The following is a 19,025-nucleotide window of genomic DNA, read 5'->3' as shown; positions in this document are numbered from 1 at the left end:
TAACTTTGTATCCCTCTAATTGTAGGTCGAGTTGTGAGATCTGCTGTGTACAGGATTTTGGCCCAATAAGTAATAATTCTGTTTTGTCTGAGTTTAAGAGAAGATAATTGTTGGTCATCCAGTCTTTAACATCTTTAATACACTCAGTTAGCTTGGACAGATTAGACGTCTCGTCAGGTTTAGTTGAAATATATAATTGAGTATCATCTGCATAGCAGTGAAAGCTGATCCCATGTCTTCTAATAATGTCTCCCAGGGGTAGCATGTATATTGTAAACAGTAAAGGGCCTAAAACTGATCCTTGAGGCACCCCGTATTTTACTGGGCTGATTTGTGAAGGCTGTCCATTAATATTCACAAACTGGTAACGGTCAGATAAGTATGACTTAAACCATTGTAGGGCATGTCCCTGGACACCTGTAGACTTTAAGCGATTAATAAGGATACCATGGTCAATGGTGTCAAATGCCGCACTAAGATCGAGTAGAACTAATAGCGAGATGCACCCTTGGTCAGCAGCTAAGAGTAAATCGTTGGTTATTTTCACTAATGCAGTTTCTGTACTGTGATGAGCTCTGAAACCTGACTGAAACACTTCAAAAACATTGTTGGTCTGCAGAAAGGAGCAGAATTGAGCAGAAACAACTTTTTCTAGTATTTTAGATATAAATGGAAGATTTCAAATAGGCCTATAATTAGCTCAGTTGCTGGGGTCCAGTTGTGGTTTCTTAATAATAGGTTTAATAACAGCTCACTTGTAAGGATTTGGAACATGGCCTAAAGATAAAGAAGAGTTGATAATGTTAAGAAGAGGTTCTCCTATAACAGGTAGCAATTCTTTCAATAACTTTGTTGGAATTGGGTCCAATATACACGTAGCGGATTTAGAGCTATTTATAATTTTGTCTAGCTCTTCCTGTTCTATGATTTTAAAGCACTGTAGGTTATTTAGATTCAGAGACGTGTTTACTGGATCTGAAGTATACGGAGGTGCAGAAAGTTTAATATCTCCTATTTTCTGTCTAAAGCCTTCTATTTATCACTGAATAAATTCATGAAGTCATCACTACTAATTTGCGGTGGAACGTTTTGTTCCAAAGATGACCGATTATTTGTTAATTTAGCGATGGTGTTAAATAAGAATCTAGGATTGTTTTGATTATTTTCTATCAGTTTGCGGAGGTGCTCAGCCCTGGCAGATTTTAGAGCCCTCCTATAGCGGGACATACTGTCTTTGTATGCAATTCTAAAGACTTCTAAATTAGTTTTTTTCCATTTACGTTCCAGGGCACGGGCTGCTGTTTTGAGAGCGCGGGTATGACTATTATACCACGGTGTAGATTTATTTTCTCTAGCCTTTTTTAGTTTGATGGGTGCCACAGTATTTAGAGTGCTAGTAAAGATGGCATCCATACTGCTGGTTACTACATCAAGGTCATTTGCGTTTGCGGGTGCATTTCGAAGTAGAGAAAGATCAGGTAAGTTATTTATAAATTAATCTTTAGTGGACGGAACAATAGTTCTACTAGGGCGATATATCGGAGCGGATCTGCTAATTTCAGGTAAACACAGCTTATATAGTAAGAGGTAGTGGTCTGTAATATCATCACTTTGTGGTATAATGTCTACATCACTGACCTCAATTCCATAAGACAGAATTAGATCTAGTGTATGCTTTAAGCGATGGGTTGGACCAATAACATTTTGCTTTATTCCTAGTGAGACCAGCAAGTCCATAACGGCGAGCCCTAATGTGTCGTTAGCGTCATCTATGTGGATGTTAAAGTCTCCTACAATTAGTATTTTATCAGTTTTAACTAGTAAGTCAGAGATAAAATCAGAAAACTCTTTTAGAAAATTGACATAGGGTCCTGGAGGTCTATATATGGTGATTAGAGCGAGAGATAACATAGGTTTTTGCATAGTGTTTGGAAGGACAACATTAAGCGCTAGTACTTCAAAGGAGCTAAACATAAGTCCGTTTCTCTGATTAACATTAAGAATATCACTAAAGATTGACGCGACTCCACCACCACGACCAGTTTGACGAGCCTCATGCTTATATAAGAATCCTGGAGGAGTTGCCTCATTTAAACTAATATAGTCATTTTGTTTCAGCCAGGTTTCAGTGAGACAGAGTGCATTAAGATTGTTATCTGTTATTATTTCATTTATGATAAGTGCTTTAGGTGCTAGTGACCTGATGTTTAGGAGACCAAGCTTCATCAAATTTGTATTTTCACTTTTTAGTGTTTTTTCTGGTTTAATTCTTAATAGATTATTTCTGGAGCACACAGTACGTTTGTTTCTTGATCTAATAATACGAGGAACAGACACAGTCTCTATAGGATTAGCCAAATATGCATTACTGTTATTTATGTGGGACGAATAGGAGTCTGTGTGGCTAAATTGTGAATTTTGTGAGTTTTTACTTACTAGTCAGATAGAGCGAAGTGTTCTGGAGATGTTGTCCGACAGGAGTTCAGCTCCAGCTCGACTGGGGTGCAGCCCGTCAGCGCTGAAAAGCCTAGGACGCTCCCAGAAAAGATTCCAGTTATTGGCAAAGAGCAATTTCTGTTCTTCACACCATGTTAATAGCCATTCATTCAGAGCAAAAAGTCTACTGAACCTTTCATTTCCTCGGCGGTAGGTAGGAAGCGGTCCAGAAACGATGATCTGCGTGGCGGGCGAGGTGCGTCGAACCGTCTCGATCAGGCTCCTGAAGTCCTTCTTCAGGATCTCCGTCTGCCGGAGCCTGGTGTCGTTCGTCCCCACGTGGAGGACGACGGCACCGAGGCTCTCGGCAGCGCTCAGGATAGTAGGTATCTGTGCAGAAATATTCTTAACTCGGGCACCAGGGAAGCAGAAAGTGCGTACTTTGTTACCTTTGGAGGAAACGGGGCGGACGTGGCGCACGATTGAGTCGCCAATGATGGCCACATCGCGACCCGTCTCGCGGAGAGGGGCGAAGCGGTTCTCCGTGGGGATCTCGAACACCGGAGGAGGAGACGTTCTGCCCCGGGACCTGGTAAGCACCTTACGCGGCTGCACCCAGGGGCGGTGGTAGCCGGGAGTCGGCGTGAACGACGCCTGGGTGAACCGTGTCCTCGGTGCGCTGGGCCTGGACAGAGAAGCACACGGGGTTGAGGAAACTGGGAGATTGTCGTTGTATCGACCACTTACCTCAGACGAGCGAGTACGGGTTAAGAGCTTAGCCCTGATGCCCTCTCGCTTCGTCTCCAGCGAGCGAATCTGGGACTCCACCGCTTCCAGCTCCAGCTCCAGCGCCTCCATCGATGCCTCTCCTGCACTCAAGGACAGACACGCAAGCGACATTGTACAAGGTGAAGAGCAAAGCCAGAAAGTGAGAAAATAAGTGAGTGAAAGAGGTTGGTAGCTTTAGCTGACCAGCGGTGCTAGCAGGCTAAAGCTACAAACACCAAGCGGATGCTCGAGAGACCGAACGTTTAAAAGTAGATTTGTTTGTATGAGTGTGTTAGGGGATTGTTCACCCCAAGTAGGAAAGATAAATATTTAGCGAATGAGGAGGTATTTTATGATAAAAATGTAAATTGCGAATCTAAACTCCAAACAAACGCAGCAAAGCTACCGTCCGGTGACAGTGACGTCACTTGAGCATGTGCTGTGTTTGGATCCAGTGTGAGAAAACAGGCATCTGAACACAACAGACACATTATAGGACTAAAACTGTGTGTGTGTGTGTGTGTGTGTGTGTGTGTGTGTGTGTGTGTGTGTGTGTGTGTGTGTGTGTGTGTGTGTGTGTGTGTGTGTAGACATACATTTGTGCAGTCCTGCTGTAATCATCTTCTCTCCTCCATGATCTACACTGTAAACACACACAGATTCACAGTCAGTCAGTAAACACACACACTCTGTAATGATAAACACATTTTCTTCAGATGTTCCTGCATTATCGATCTTTTCTATCAGAATGTTATCAGTGTGTGTCAGTTAATAAAGAGGCATGGCACAGATCAACAGTACACTGTGGTACATTTCTTGGTCCATTACGGTTCACACTATATATGCTAAAAAACATGGAACTAGCTTCCACTGTTATGCTGATGATACACAACTTCAACCTGATAACTGGTATGAATTGACCAAATAAACAGATTGTGTAGCTGATATTAAACACCGGATGACATCATTTCCTATTACTTAACTCAGATTTAACTGAGCTCTTGCTTAATGGACCCAAAAACCTCACACACAAAAACCCAGAGCACTGTCTAACCCCTGATGGATTCTCAGTTCAGTCCTCATCTTCAGTCAGTAGTTTGGGGGGTGATTATTAATAGCAGCCTGTCGTCTGAAGGCCAGATTTCAGCATCTGTAAAACTGCATTTTTCTATCTCATAAATGTTGCCAAACTTCAACATCTGCTATCAGTGTCTGATGTAGAAAAGCTTATTCATGCTGTTATGACCTCTAGATTAGATTACTGTAATGTGTCACTAGGGGGTTTCCCTGCTGGCCTGATTAATAAACTTCAGCTGGTTCAGATGCAGCTGCTAGAGAGCTTTCTAGAACACAGAGAGATGATTATATTACTCCAGCTCTGTCATCAGTGCATTGGCTCCCTAATAAATATCCTATACATCTGAACATTTTATTGACGACCTACAAAGCCCTGAACAGCTGAGCTCCCTAGTATTTGAGGGAGCTCCTGGTGTATTATAACCCCTCTCGTCCACTACGCTCAATTAATTCTGGACTATTGATTATTCCCAGAATATCAGCATCAGCTGTAGGCGGTAGATATTTCTCATATCTGACACCTAAACTCTGGAACTCTTCCTAGCACAGTTGGGGAAGCAGACACACTATGTCAGAGTAAACTAGATTAAAGACACCTCTCTCTGCATTAGCATACACATAACACACACACGCTGCTGAAATCCACATCCTCTAAAGGATTGTTAGTCTGCGTTAATGAGGTCAGCCGGAGCCGGGAACTCTTCCCTAAAGACATTATAATGTGAACGGCATCTGAGCTTATGTTAGTCTGTGTTTACTATTCCAGAGGTCTCCATAATCCTGGACCAGGCCGTATCCTGAGCAGCTGCTGTGGTGGTCATGGAGGAGCAGAGAGCGTGAGACTGATCCCTGTAAGACCCCATTGACAGATGAGTCCTAGCATTGATCCTGAAGGTCCAGCCTGAACAGCAGCCGGTGACCTCTCCCACCTGCAGCCTCTCCACGATGGATGTCCAGCGCTCTCCAGCCTCCGTCACCTAGACTGCAGCTCTGCACTAGACGTTTGGTCAGAGGAGAAATGGTGGTGTCCAACTGAGTCTGGTTTCTCTCCAGGTTTTTTAATTCTTCTCTTTGGTCAAATGGTGAAGTTTGTTCCTCCACTGTCGCCACTGGCTTGCTTGGTTTTGGTCTAGTGGAGCTGCGCATGGATGGATTTGCTCTTCAGTGTTTGGACTTTCAGCAGTGAAGATTAAACCACACTGAACACTGGACTGACACGGTTTCAGTTTACTACAACTTCTGTATTCAGCTGCTGTGACACAACATACACTGTAGAAGCGCTGGAGAAATTAAGATGAATTGAATTGGAAAAACAACGGCAAAGTGAATTGAAATGGAAAGACATTTAAATGAAGCCTCATCGAAAACACAATGATACACTAAATGTTCATATTTAAAGACTTGGCAAGACACAAGGCGATTTAATACAATGATTCTGGTCTAGTGTCTAGGCCCATTTCATAGTGCATCTCAATCAGGCAGTGTAAATAATTGAGCTTGAACAGATCTTAAATCTTAGGCATAAGAACAGGACGTGAGGAGGATATAACTCAGTGTTTTGACCACACTTCATTATTATTGATCATTTATTCCTCTGCTGGAGATTAGAACTGAATTTAGAAATAGTTTTGAAGCAATTCTCTGCTCTTAATAAAGGAGATTAAACATGTGGGCTGATGGATGTGTTCAGTGGAGTGAGTTTCCACTGTTTCCTTACTCCACCAAAGTAAAGGAGTAAAGAGAAAGTAAAGAGGCTGAATGGAGGAGGCTGGTTCTTTATCCTCGCGCTGCAGATGCTCTGTTTAACTGTGTTCTCACTAGTGAAGGATTCAGTATTTACACTGACAGAGTCCACCATGTAAATAGCAAATGCACCATGGAGGATTCTTCTCCTTTCAGCTGTTGCCATTTCATTATAGTTTAATCAGACAGACCCCCTATGGAAGATAATGCAATCGCATCTCGTATCAACTGGATCAGTTCGTCTTTATTGGTTAACGAAAACGTCAGTATATTTTTACTATAGACGTCATCATAATCATTTCATTTCTTTTTTTAGTTTTCATCTCAATATTGTCAGTAGAGAAAATTTTTCGCTAATAAACACTGCTGCAAACATTGTCCTACAGGCTTTACAGTGAATGCAGTTGTAAGGATGGCTATATCTCTCTATAATATTAAACCCTGAAAACGGTTATGGAGCTCCACACGAGACAAGACCACGAGAATGGTCAAGCACTAAAACAATAAACTTTCTAATCTGAGAAGAAGATCAGCTAGGAAACCAGTTGTTCGGGTTGTCTCGATCATGCATCCTGAGCCCCCCTCTTTGCCCTGGAGTTTACTGTCTGAAAACTGCTGTGAAATTCTCTAAAGATCAGACCACGAGAACTAACATGCTGTAAAACAATAAACTTTATAATCTTCAGAGGATCTCGAGAAAGCCATCTGGACAGTTGACCCAACACCTATCCTCAGCCCCTCTTACCCTCCCCAGTTATACGGCCTGGGTCATTAAAAGGCTACTCAGGAATGACCAGATTTCAAGCTTCTATGGTGAAGTGATATAAGATGTATATTTGCAGTATTTGTGAATTTTAACTTGTCATGCTTAGTGTCATTTTAAATGTCTCTGAGTGATTGGCAAAGATCTTATCAAAGAAATTAAGACCACTTTACCAGATGCTCCACTCCAGGGAAAATGGTCTTTGTATCAACTCATGACCAGGCAAGAGGCTTGGTGACGCTTTTATTGTCTTGAATTTATGATGATTTGAGTATTTAGGCAAAGGGTGCAGAAGTGTCTGTGGGATTCTGTAGGCAGGAGACCCCATTGCGGTTTGTGAGTCTCTGAGCTCTGCATCAGGACTTATATGCTGCAATGTATTTCTACACGGTCAGGTATTAATCTCTAACTTAAATGTATCTTCGAATAATTGATGTTGTACAATCTTGATTGGCTTATTTTGTTTAGTTATGTGAATTGGAATGGAAAATCTTTGCCTGACAAATAAATGTAAAATTCTTGTTTAACTTTAATATCTCCTGAAATCATTTAAATCTAGTAGATTGTTTAGGCTGATGTTTCCGCAGCCTACGACCAGGATTTGTCATACATTCAGGATCAATGGATGGAGCATGGGCACAGCATTAGAGACCTGATGATTTCTGACAATCACTGACTTAGTATAAGATAATCTAGGGGCTAAATCAAACTTCCTTTAAATATGAGCAAGCATGGGGCGGTGAGCCAATTATTGCTTAAAGGAAGTAGCTTCAGTTATATTCTTTGACTAAGCTAAATTAAACTTTTCTTTAAATATGTGCAAGCATGTAAGCACCTATTATTACTTAAAGAAAATTAGCTTATCGGCTAAGAATCGGAACTGGCGAGGATGTGTCCGTGAGCAGATGTAACTGGCCAGCATACTGACTCTAAGCGACTTCGGGTAAACGATGAACCATTACTTGAGAATAAGGATTTATTAGGTTAATCAATCTAAATTAGACCGAATCACAACCTATAAGGTGATCAGCATGAATTAGATAAATCTAAAATTATTATAAATTGGAGTCAGATTAAAATTCGGAGTTGGAAACAAATTAAAATAAATCTTAATGAATAAAAATATTTCTTTTCACATGTGCTAAAAGGCTTACATGCATTTAACCTTCACCCATGCTGTTAGTTCCGTCATAGGAAAATAGATGGGACCTTACACAGTGCTTAGCAGAGCCGATCGAAAGTCTTTCACGCTTCTTTCGGCCTTTTGGCTAGTGAATCTACATTCATCACATGATGACAATCACCAGGACCACTACTTATATCTTCAGCTGAAAGGTTACATTCATTTATATTAAACTACTCATTTCTAATTCCCCGAATATAATTCTATAAGTTCTAAGTAAGAAACACATGAATGACTGTGCCTTTGTAGAAGCTGCAGCTAAACTCTGGAGTTCATTTCAAGAAGGAGAGAAAATTATCAGGAATCTTTATCATGGAAGTGAATTAATCCTTTAACTGCATCCAGACTTGTACATATTAATCATATTGTCCACCATCCTCCTTTAAGGAGAGGTCCAAACAAAACACATGTATATGCTCCACATACTTGAGTGTGTCCAGTGTGTAGTCTGTATCCTCCAGCTTTTGGGAGAGCAGCTTGACTCCTGAATCTCCTGGATGATTGTAGCTCAGATCCAGCTCTCTCAGGTGTGAGGGGTTTGAACTCAAAGCTGAAGACAGAAAACCACAGCCTTCCTCTGTCACCATACAGCCAGACAATCTACAAACACACACACACACACACGAACGCACACACACACACACAGTCCACATCACATTAGTTCAGCAGACAGAAGACTTGTTATCTCCAGTACAGTAGAAATGTGGCGGTCCGTACCGCTGAGTGGGTGCTATTTGCATCGCAGCTAACATATTTCATCAGCCCATTTGTAAGTAGTAGCCTGTTTTTAACTCATATTTGGCCTGTTTTCTCTGTCCTATATAACTGTTTACAATCGTAAATCAAGACTATCAAACTCCGTCAATCAAATTAGAACTGGCTCTTTAATTTAAAATCTCTTCACCAGCACAGCATCGCAGGTCTCCTCTCAGGTGTAAACAAGCCACAGTTGTCATTATTATACAGATTTATGCTGCCGCTTTTCACGCTTGTGGCTTTTTCTTGCTTTCACTTTCTAGTTTGTTTGCGGACTTGTGTCTGTTCTTTCTTATGTGCCTCAAACTGTTTATGTACTAACTCATGCGTAATTGCACCCTTTTACACTACAATGTAAATAGTCGTGTGCTCAGCACGAACGCACTGGCTCACAGCTGGCCCAGGGCATGTGCAAATATGCATTTCCCCATGGAGGACGAGGAGCAGTTGCTGAGCAGGCCTAACCGGACCTGGATATCAGAGCTCTCTCTCTTTACAACGACCCCTCCAATGGCAGATCCATTTAAGGAAGGACCTTCTCTCTCAGGAACAGGGCATCATCTGGCACCCACGCCCATATCTCTGGAACCTCTACATGTGGTCAGAGACAGAAGACTTAGGTGACCTACCGGCTGCCATGGATAACACCATCACTCAGGCTAGAGCACCCTCTATGAGGCATGCCTACACCCTAAAGTGGAGTCTGTTCACTGAATGGTGCGCTTCTCACAGAGAAGACCCCCGGATTTGCCAGATCAATGTTGTGTTTTCCTTCCTTCAGGATAGGTTGAAGCAGAGGCTGTCACCCTCCACACTGAAGGTTTACGTTGCTGCCATCTTTGTTCATCATGACGCAGTGGATGGTAGCACGGTGGGAAGGCATAACCTCATCATCTGGTTCCTCCCCCTTGGGATCTCTCTGTAGTGCTCGCAAGCCTACACTGAGATTCTTTCGAACCACGTGACTCACTATGCTTGAGATTTCTGTCCCTGAACACAGCTCCGCTGATCGCTTCAAGTTATTCATGCCTAGGCCCTGGCCTGATTATGTAGCCAATGTTCCTACCACACCTTTAGAGACCAGGTAGTGATCCTGCAAGTGTTGCTTCTTGTGTGTATTGCCGCTTCCTGTTGAATCGCTGAATGCCTCCTCAATTGTAAGTCACTTTGGACAAAAGCATCAACTAAATGACTAAATGTAAATATATAGGACAGTAATGTGTATGTCATGCACATAATTTGATACTCAGACGCTGCATGTGAATGTCAGACCTCAGTGTCTCCAGTTTACAGTGTTGACTCTTCAGTCCATCAGAGAGCTTCTTCACTCCTGAATCCTGCAGGTCATTGTTACTCAGGTCCAGCTCTCTCAGGACACAGTTTGGGGATTGTAGAGCTGAAGATAAACTCTCACAACACTGCGCACTGAGTTTACAAATACACAATCTGAAGAAAAAACACAAATTACATGAACAATGTGATTATTAAAAATTCATGTTATGAAAAATAATTAAAACTACTTTGATTGTAAACCTCAGTGTCTCCAGTTTACAGTCTGGACTCTTCAGTCCATCAGAGAGAAGCTCCACTCCTGAATCCTGCAGGTCATTGTTACTCAGGTCCAGCTCTCTCAGGACACAGTTGGAGGATTGTAGAGCTGAAGACAAACTCTCACAACACTGCGCACTGAGTTTACATGTGGAAAATCTGAACCAGGAATAAAGAAATTTTATTAATATTGTGGCTTGTGTTAATTAGCTTAATGAAAAATAAAGCACTGTGAACTCTGACCTCAGTGTCTCCAGTTTACAGTTTGGACTCTTCAGTCCTTCAGCGATCATGTTCACTCCTGAATCCTGCAGGTCATTGTTACTCAGGTCCAGCTCTCTCAGAACACAGTGTGAGGACTGTAGAGCTGAAGACATAGCGTCACAGCATGTTTCATCAAGACCACAGCCGTCAAATCTGACAAAACAGAATACAATATGTTTTACAATGGTTCAGTAATGTAGGACTAAAGCTTTCTCTAAACAGCAGTGGGTAAAATTACTCACAGGGCCTTTCTGCATGACCTCACAGCTGGAATGAGTGCCCTGTAGTTTGATTCAGATGAGGTGAACCTCTTTGGGTTGAACTCATCCAGCACCTTCTCTGACATGAGCAGTACATAGACCAGCACTGTGCACATTGAAGAAGACAGTTTTCTTCCTGGGTCTGCTTGTGCACTGAGGTAACTCTGGATTTCCTCATATAATGACTGATCATTGAGCTCAAGTAAGCAGTAAAACAGGTTCACCGAAGCTTCCCCTGAGATGTTCTTTTCCTGCAGCTGTTTAACATGTTCAGTTATTTTTCTGATGCTCTCTGTTGTGTCTTCAGTATGTGGGAGCAGTTCTTTGAGTACTTTCTGACTGGATTGCAGTGAAATGCCCATCAGAAACCGCAGGAACAGGAACAGGTCCAGATGTCCTCTCTTTCTGAGCATTGCCTTATCGATGGCATTCTTTACCAAGTCATGGAACTGAAGCTTTTCTCTGGTTGTACTTTGTGACTCCTCAAAGAAAAACCGAAGCTCACTGCTGTTCCTCTCCAGAAAGCAGAAGAACACATACAGTGCAGCGAGGAACTCTTGAACACTCAGATGCACAAAGCAGAAGACCTTCACTTCAAGCAATACATGCTCGGTTTTAAAGATCTCCGCGATCATTCCTGTGAACTCAGTTTCTACACTCACATCAATGCCACACTCCTGCAGATCTTCCTCATAGAACACAATGTTTCCCTCTCTCAGTTGTTCGAAGGCTAGCTTGGCTAATTTCAGGATCATCTCTCTGTTTGACTTCAAGAGCTTCGTATGAACTCTTTCTTTTTGGGGATCATACTTCTGACTCTTCATTTTCTGGTTCTTCAGCAGGAAGTGAATGTACATTTCAGTGAGTGTGGTGCTGATGTTCTCGGTATTCTCCTTGAGTGTGTGCTGAAGAACGGTGGCCGTCATCCAGCAGAACCCAGGAATATGGCACATGATGTAGAGACTACGAGAGGTCTTGATGTGCGAGATGATTCTGGAGGCCTGATTCTCATCTGTGATCCTCTTTCTGAAGTATTCCACCCTCTGCTGCTCGGTGAATCCTCGCACCTCCGTGAACAATCCCACACATTCAAGAGGGATCTGATTGGCTGCTGCTGGTCGTGAGGTCACCCAGACTAGAGCAGATGGAAGCAGATTTCCTTGGACCAGACTGGTGAACAACTCATCTACAGATGATCTCTTGTCAACAGTATTCAGTGTTCCACTGTTAAAATCCAAAGGCAGACGACTCTCATCAAGCCCGTCAAATATAAATGCTAAATTACATTTCTCATATAGCTTTGATTTTTCCAGAGCCTTCAGTCCAGAATAAAACTCCAGCAGAAACTCATGCAGAGTGTACTCTTTACCTTTCATCGTGTTGATCACCCTGAATGGAAGCAGGAACACACAGTCTATATCCTCACTGGTTTCTCCTTCTGCCCAGTCCAGGATGAACTTGTGCACGGAGACGGTTTTTCCAATGCCCGCGATGCCCTTTGTCAGCACTGTTGTTTTATTACTCTTCTTCTTCAACACAGTAAACATTTCTTTACATTTGATTGGCCCGTCCTGTGCTTGTTCTCTATTGAAAGCGTCATCAATTGTCAGGATCTCGTGCTCCTGATTAACATCGCTCATATCTCCCTCTGTGATGAACAGCTCTGTGTAAACAGCCTTCAGATCCGCCTGTTTATTGTGTTCAAATATATATTCTGCTTTCTCCTTCATGTTGTTTTTATGTGTTTCCAAGAACTGTTTCAGTTCGTCCTCTGTTAAATAAAACAAATGATTCAAGTGAATCAAACAACACAGAAGGCAAAATCAATATCCTTAAAGGAGCAAGCTTTCACATCAGGTTTAGCATGCCGTTAGTAAACGGTTTACAACTCTCTTCAAGGTGAAGTAGACTTATATTTCTTTAGTTCCTATAGAATTACAAGACTCTTTATATAACAGACACCAGTGGCGGACTGGGACAGTATCTTGAGCTGGAAAAGATATTGTACCTCAATCCACTGAAGTGAATGAAGTTAAGAGGGGGGGGGGGGACTGATATATGAAATATTATTATATCTGTTAAATCTAAAACCTCTTAAGAGTTCAATTCCTATAACACCTGTATAAATGTGTTCAGTTCCTCTTATACATCATCACATCGGTGGATCTTAAGAATAACCTGAGTGACCTTGCCGCTCTGCGTGTTCCTCTGCTGTCTCTGAGCTCTTGTGTTGATCTGTGAGATGGAAGAGAATAATGCACAGAATGATGAGAGACATGCTGAGTCAGAGGACTCTTTAAGCTTTGTAAATCTCTTATAAATGACTATTAAAGTGTATAATGCTGTGGATATGTTCATATCCAGCACACCCGTCTGCAGCTCTGAACATGTCTGCAGCTGATCAGGCTATGAGCATCTGTCTACAGTGTTCTGTCTTCATAAAGTGTTCTTGTTCCAGTGTTATCCGGTTATTTTCAGCGTATCTCAGCTGTCTGTTCCTCTTGTTCTTTGTTCAAGCTTATTTTCCATATTTGCTAAATGAGTATCTGATGATAGTTTGTGTGCTCCTGGGATGATGTTGTTCTCTCTCTATTTGAGGTATGAAATGTGTAAACACAGTTGGATTATGATTCTGCTAATGCTCGACAGTCACGCAGGCTACTGATGACAGAGGAACTGGAAGACTATTGCTTTACAGCAGGGCTGCCCAAACTCAATAGTTTAGCTTTACACACATGTCGGGAAGTTTCTAGTACAGTTCAAGACTACCAGAGTCTATTAAGCAGGTGTGAGTTGGAGAGTTCTCTGCAGAGTTTAGCTCCAGCCTCCTCCAACTCACACCTGCTTAATAGACTCTGGTAGTCTTGATTAGCTGGATCAGCGGTGTTTGATCAGGGTCAGAACTCTAGCATTCTCACTTAAATAGGAATAGGATTCAGTAGCACTGAGCATGATGCTAATTACAGTTAATGAGCAGTGTGTGTGAGTGAGCAGACGTGCAGCGATGTACCGGCTCCTGCAGGGGTGGAGTTGTAGTAGTTGTTCACAGAGCCTATGTAGTTTCCAGTGAGTACAGGAGCATTTACAGTTGCTTTTGTTTCAGCCTTCACATCAACACTGACTCCATGAGCACTGCTGCTCGTCTGACCTGCAATACAGGAGTTTACAACTCTATCATTACTGAAAATACTCCTTTGTGTCCGCATGTGTGTGTTTTACGTATTTATTGTCTTTTTTACAGGCTGTATTAACTGTTGATAGTGTATAGATTTGAAGTATGTTGTTGTATTTTGTCTGAAGCTAGCACTGAAGCTTCTGACTCATTATAGCACATGTGCTGCTGCTGATGTGACGATACAAATGATTTGATTTACTATTAAACTGGGGATTCATTCTGCTGTGGCCACTCCTGATAAAGCAGAGACTGAGCTGAAGGAAAGTGAGGGAGTGATAAGACTATTAATAACTCATTTACACATGTGGAGGGAATCTCACAGAGGAGAGAGATGGAGCTAACTGACCAAGTGAACAGAGCGTTCCAGCCGGAACAGATGAGGTGAAGGTTAGTGTGGCTTCATCTGCAAATCAATGTCAGTTGCTTTAACAGCATCGATGGTGTAACACTTAGATCATGATCAGAATATGGCCACGAAAATAGAGCTGAACATTCGCTTGGTTGTTCAAGCGTAACACCAGATGATTAAATGTTTAAGCACAGAGAGGGATCAGCTGAACACTGAGGAGCACTACTGTGGTCAGGATGCCATGATGGACCACCAACACCATGGAGAACCACGTGTGAGTGATCAGATCTGTCCCAATAGCACAACAGCAGAAGCGACAAACACAGAATCAGCAGTGCGTTGCTATTGATGTTAATAGCATCGTAATCATGAAGCCATGATGTGTTCACACGTGGTTCCCTGCTTTTTCAAATCTGGGTCATCCTGTTGTGACCTGGCCCACAGCACTATAGCCAGGGCATGATGGGAAACGGTTTAGAGATGATTTACGTGCTATATTAGGTTGTTTTGTTATAAATATTTGAGTTGGCGTCTGTGGATTAAGCTCAATATTTGCTTGGTTTGTAAAATATTGGCCATAATCATCAGCAGCAGCAGTGTGGTGTGTAAAGGACGCCCCTGGTCATGTGGTGCTGTTCAGTTTTGTGCTCAGTTTTAAAATAGCTAACAGATTATTTATTCGGTCAGTTCTCTCGCAGACACTCGTGGTCGTGTGGCGTACAGGACATGAGTGCTCTACCCACTGGCTTTCTAAATCATAGAAAGTTAGGGTTAGCACCCCGCTAGCCATCCCAATTAATCATACAAGTTATTTTAGCTCCAGCTAGACCCATGTACAGCTAGTTGTTACAACACTTATAGTCCAGCAATGTTTTGGTGCTAGTTAAGAACCTTTGCTTTGGGTGTTAAAGGGCATAGAAGTTATGTATAACTATGTTCTGCTGTAAACCAGCACCGGAAGTGCCCTGGAGGAAAGGGGTGGGCGCCCCCTGCTGGCCTCACTAACACCTCCTCCAGAGTTCTCCATGTGGTCTCCAATCTAGACTCGGCTTAGTCCCTTTATTAATCAGGGGTCGCTACAGTGGAATGAACCACCAACTTATCCAGCATATGTTTTACACAGCGGATGCCCTTCCAGCTGCAACCAATCACTGGGAAACACCCATACACACTCATTCACACACACACTCATACACTACGGAAAATTTAGCCTACCCAATCCCCCTATAGCGCATGTGTCTGGACTGTGTGGGAGACCAGAGCACCCGGAGGAAACCCACACCAACACGGGGAGAACATGCAAACTCCACACAGAAATGCCAACTGATCCATAATGGCCTTCTCTATATTAGGTCTGGATATCTGCAGAAAGAACGACTGCTTCACCAGTGTTAACATCTGAACCATGAGTTAGGAAAAGAGGGCCTTGTTTTTAGGACCAGGTTTAATTTTTCCAAAGTCTAGCAATGACTGAATTCATGATTAAAGCGAAATACGCTGTGATTTCCTCTAACTGAGAACTATAAAGAAAAAGGCTGAACACTTTACTCTTCCAGCAGGTGGCGCTCAAACAGCAGAAATAATGTTTGCTTTGCTAGTGCTGTAAATAAAGCATCTCGGGTTAATGTTCAGTGTACAGAGCTAATGTTAAACTGAAAATAGCCTCTGATTGTTTTTGAAGACAGTAGGTTCTCCTTTTAGACACGTTAAAAAACCCTTTCATCAAATCAGTGAGCCGATGGTGTCTCATTTACACACTACAGTCACAGTGAATTTAATTTTGAAGTCGACTTTACCTTGTTTGAGTTCATTCTCCGGCTGCTCATCCTGAGGCAAACGCTGATGTTTACACTTCCTTCTTCTCCATCCACAGCTGCAGGACAACAACAACAACAACATCAACAACTGTACGTGTGTTCTGTACATCATCTGCCAATAACAGATCTAACAGTTGTCCTGAATTATTCTGACACTACACACACTCTCTACACAGTGTGTGTCTGATAGATGACAGATTTAAATATCTGTGTGTGTGTGTGTGTGTGTGTGTGTGTGTGTGTGTGTTTAATGAAATAGTTTTAACTCACCATAAATAACGAGGATGTTTCTTATCCTCCGCTGAGCTGGCATCACTCTCTTGTCTCTTCATTTTCAGAAGTGACTGTGGAAAGGGAAGTTTTCTGGAGATCTGAAACTGCTAAATCAGACCTGTTCCTGTAAAACAACTGAATCAGTTTACAAAGAAACTCACAGAAGGAGAGTGAAACTGTGGAGAAATCCACTGAGAGAGCAACACAACAGCTCGTCTGACAGAGAGAGACAAGCCATGCTGTCTTTATCTCTGCTAGAGTAATGCTGAGCATCACAACAGGGCTGAGGATCCACATGCAGAGTTTATTAGCAGTGTGACCAGTTTTCCTCACCGGAGTTTAAGGGCTGCCGTGTCCAAAAGCAAAGTTACTTGTCCACACACAAATGAACGATGAGCACTAGATATGCTGAAAGTCACAATCCTCATAAACACAAATGGAGTTAAGATGTGAAATATTACAACTTTAGTGGCATTACTGAAGTGCAGCACATGTAAACACCGCAATCTATTATCATCGTGTAGGACTTTTAGCCACATTTTACAACCGGATTAAAAATGAAAAAAAGAAAAAAAAAAACAAAGTTTTCTTTCATTCAGAACTCAAACTTCATTAAAACAGCTCTCTCCTGTCAGTCCACACTCACTCCAGCAGCTCAGAGTTTGTCCAGTCAGTAGAGTCTGTAGTGCTCTGCAGTGTTTATGTCCTTTACAGCAGAATTCATTTAAATAGAAGTAAAATACCATTCATTACACAGGAAACTCTTGTGAAAACGCACAAAAATCAATAAAACAAACAGAAACTTCTGATGAACTGTGTTTCTTGTTGATTTCTCCTTCGCTAAAGTCAGTTCAGACTGCGCTGCTGCTGCTGCAGAGTTTTCCTTCGCGCTTCACTAAATCATGTGTGCTCACGGACGGGCTGAGCAGCGGCTCCTTCTTATTGGAAGTACTGTTACACAGTAGCCCACACACTAATGTTAATCAGAGTAACTTGAAGAACATCACTGATAAACACGAGCGGACATCAGTGAAGCGCAAACACAACTTTACAAAGGAAAACTCAGGCAGCAGCGCAGTCTGAAGCGGCTTTAGCGGAGGCAAATTCAGCAGAAATACAGCTCATCAGAAGAACATGTGTCTGTTTACTTTGTTTTGAATTTAGTTTGTCTTATTTTTTGCTTTTTGACCAGTTTTTTTTCATCAAATTTAACCCCGTAGTTAAACTGAATCTTTTGAAAAGGTTTCTCCTGTTAGCTCTTATCCACAAGCTACTGATTTAAACATGCCTGATCATCCTCGGACTGGAAATAAAACAATTCTCAGAGTTACTCACAGTCACTACACTAGCAGTGTAACCATTCCTTCACTGTCACTATGCATCGACTACACATCCTGCCGAAACACACGCATCGACTTTGTATATGTAAATGTAAATAATCACTTTCATATACAAGAAATGAACCGTTCTTGGTTATATGACGATGTATAAGGTCAAAAATAACATAGATCTGATATTACTTATAAACACTTACCGTACACGCAGAATTGCGGCATGCAGTTCCGACCCCGCAAACCGAAACCGAAACCAACCGGACTGAAGAGCTGAGAACGAAACAGCGAGCACGCGCAAACAGAGGCTCCTCGAGACTGCGCGTTCAGAACAGACAAGAGACGCATAAACGAGCCGAGCCGGGACTCTGCCACAAACACACGAGTAAACATGAGCAGAGTCCAGACACATGCTCTCTGTGAATTACTGAACACATCCATGACTTCCTGCAGAGTAGCTGATCATGGTGAGGGTTCCGTCTCTAAATAATTACCATGTTACAGTAAACTACACTTCTCTATAATTGTCTTGTACACTCATGTCCTCTCTGTACTGGAAGCTCCATTCTCCAGGACAAAAACAACACTCGAGTACAAACTGGAAATAAAGTTAAGATAAACCTACAGACACTATGGAGACCAGCTCAGAAGAACAGTCCAGCCTTTAATGAGCCCATCATGAGGTACTAAATCAAAATGAGCTGATTAAAAAGCCCAAATCATGAGTTAATAACTGGACATGATGATTTACCAAGTCAAAAGGGTTAAACACAGTGGAAATGTTCATTATTTAAAGCATTTAGTCATGTTAAATCTAAATATAGAGTTCACATCACATCTATCTTCACCCTCTCTGCTGGGTAACCCATTCTCTCATCACTGAGTCATTTAGAGAAACTCATTATAGACTATTTAGGGTTAACTCAAATGAAGTGCTTCAATCTGATGGATGACTGAGTTCTGGCTTCTCCATTACTCACTGACCGCTGTTTTAACTCTCAGATTATGACCCAAATAAGGTCTTCAAATGCCCTTTACTAGACAGAGTTTACTGTAACGTCATATATATATATGTCAGTGTGGGTACACGCTTCTGGACCTCCTCTTTACACATTGGGCTCAATGGGAAATCAGCTGTTATTAAGATGACTGTAGAATAACAGATAATTCTCTGTACCCCCCTATAATAATGGTTTAGTCCAAACTCATTCAAACCCAGTAAAGCTTTGAGTCCCGCCCTCGCGGGTGAAGAGGACCAATCAGTGTTGAGGCAGCAGCTGAA

General features: G+C 42.1%; 1 protein-coding gene across 5 annotated transcripts; it reads right to left on the bottom strand.

Annotated features, from left to right (window-relative positions):
- Positions 1-3,214: 3,214 nt before the first annotated feature.
- LOC130222308 (NACHT, LRR and PYD domains-containing protein 3) lies at positions 3,215-18,270 on the bottom strand. Of its 5 annotated transcripts, none has more exons than XM_056454882.1 (12): positions 17,947-18,269; positions 16,410-16,536; positions 16,119-16,195; positions 13,809-13,946; positions 12,977-13,033; positions 10,781-12,569; positions 10,518-10,691; positions 10,260-10,433; positions 9,999-10,172; positions 8,397-8,570; positions 3,801-3,847; positions 3,215-3,305 (listed from the first exon to the last, which is right to left on the bottom strand). In XM_056454882.1, coding segments are annotated over exons 2-12 (2,868 nt in total). In that variant the 5' UTR covers positions 16,472-16,536; positions 17,947-18,269; the 3' UTR covers positions 3,215-3,303. The 5 variants fall into 5 exon arrangements, with proteins under 5 accessions (XP_056310857.1, XP_056310858.1, XP_056310859.1 ...); XM_056454883.1 differs by having other exon boundaries at positions 12,986-13,033; XM_056454884.1 differs by lacking the exon at positions 9,999-10,172 and having other exon boundaries at positions 17,947-18,270.
- Positions 18,271-19,025: the final 755 nt, after the last annotated feature.

The sequence above is a fragment of the Danio aesculapii genome, chromosome 4 (genome assembly GCF_903798145.1).
Source record: "Danio aesculapii chromosome 4, fDanAes4.1, whole genome shotgun sequence".
Taxonomy (NCBI): Eukaryota; Metazoa; Chordata; class Actinopteri; order Cypriniformes; family Danionidae; genus Danio; species Danio aesculapii.
This window is presented reverse-complemented; position numbering and strand designations above follow the sequence as displayed.

What these genes read in the sequence shown, in the direction of transcription:
- LOC130222308 (XM_056454882.1), bottom strand. Translation starts at nt 16,471, where the DNA reads ATGAAGAGACAAGAGAGTGATGCCAGCTCAGCGGAGGATAAGAAACAT. An exon ending in AGGTCATGCAGAAAGGCCCT is followed by an intron (nt 10,692 to 10,780) that starts GTGAGTAATTTT and finishes CTGTTTTGTCAG; the next exon opens with ATTTGACGGCTGTGGTCTTG. An exon ending in TGTAAACTGGAGACACTGAG is followed by an intron (nt 10,173 to 10,259) that starts GTTTACAATCAA and finishes TTTTTTCTTCAG; the next exon opens with ATTGTGTATTTGTAAACTCA.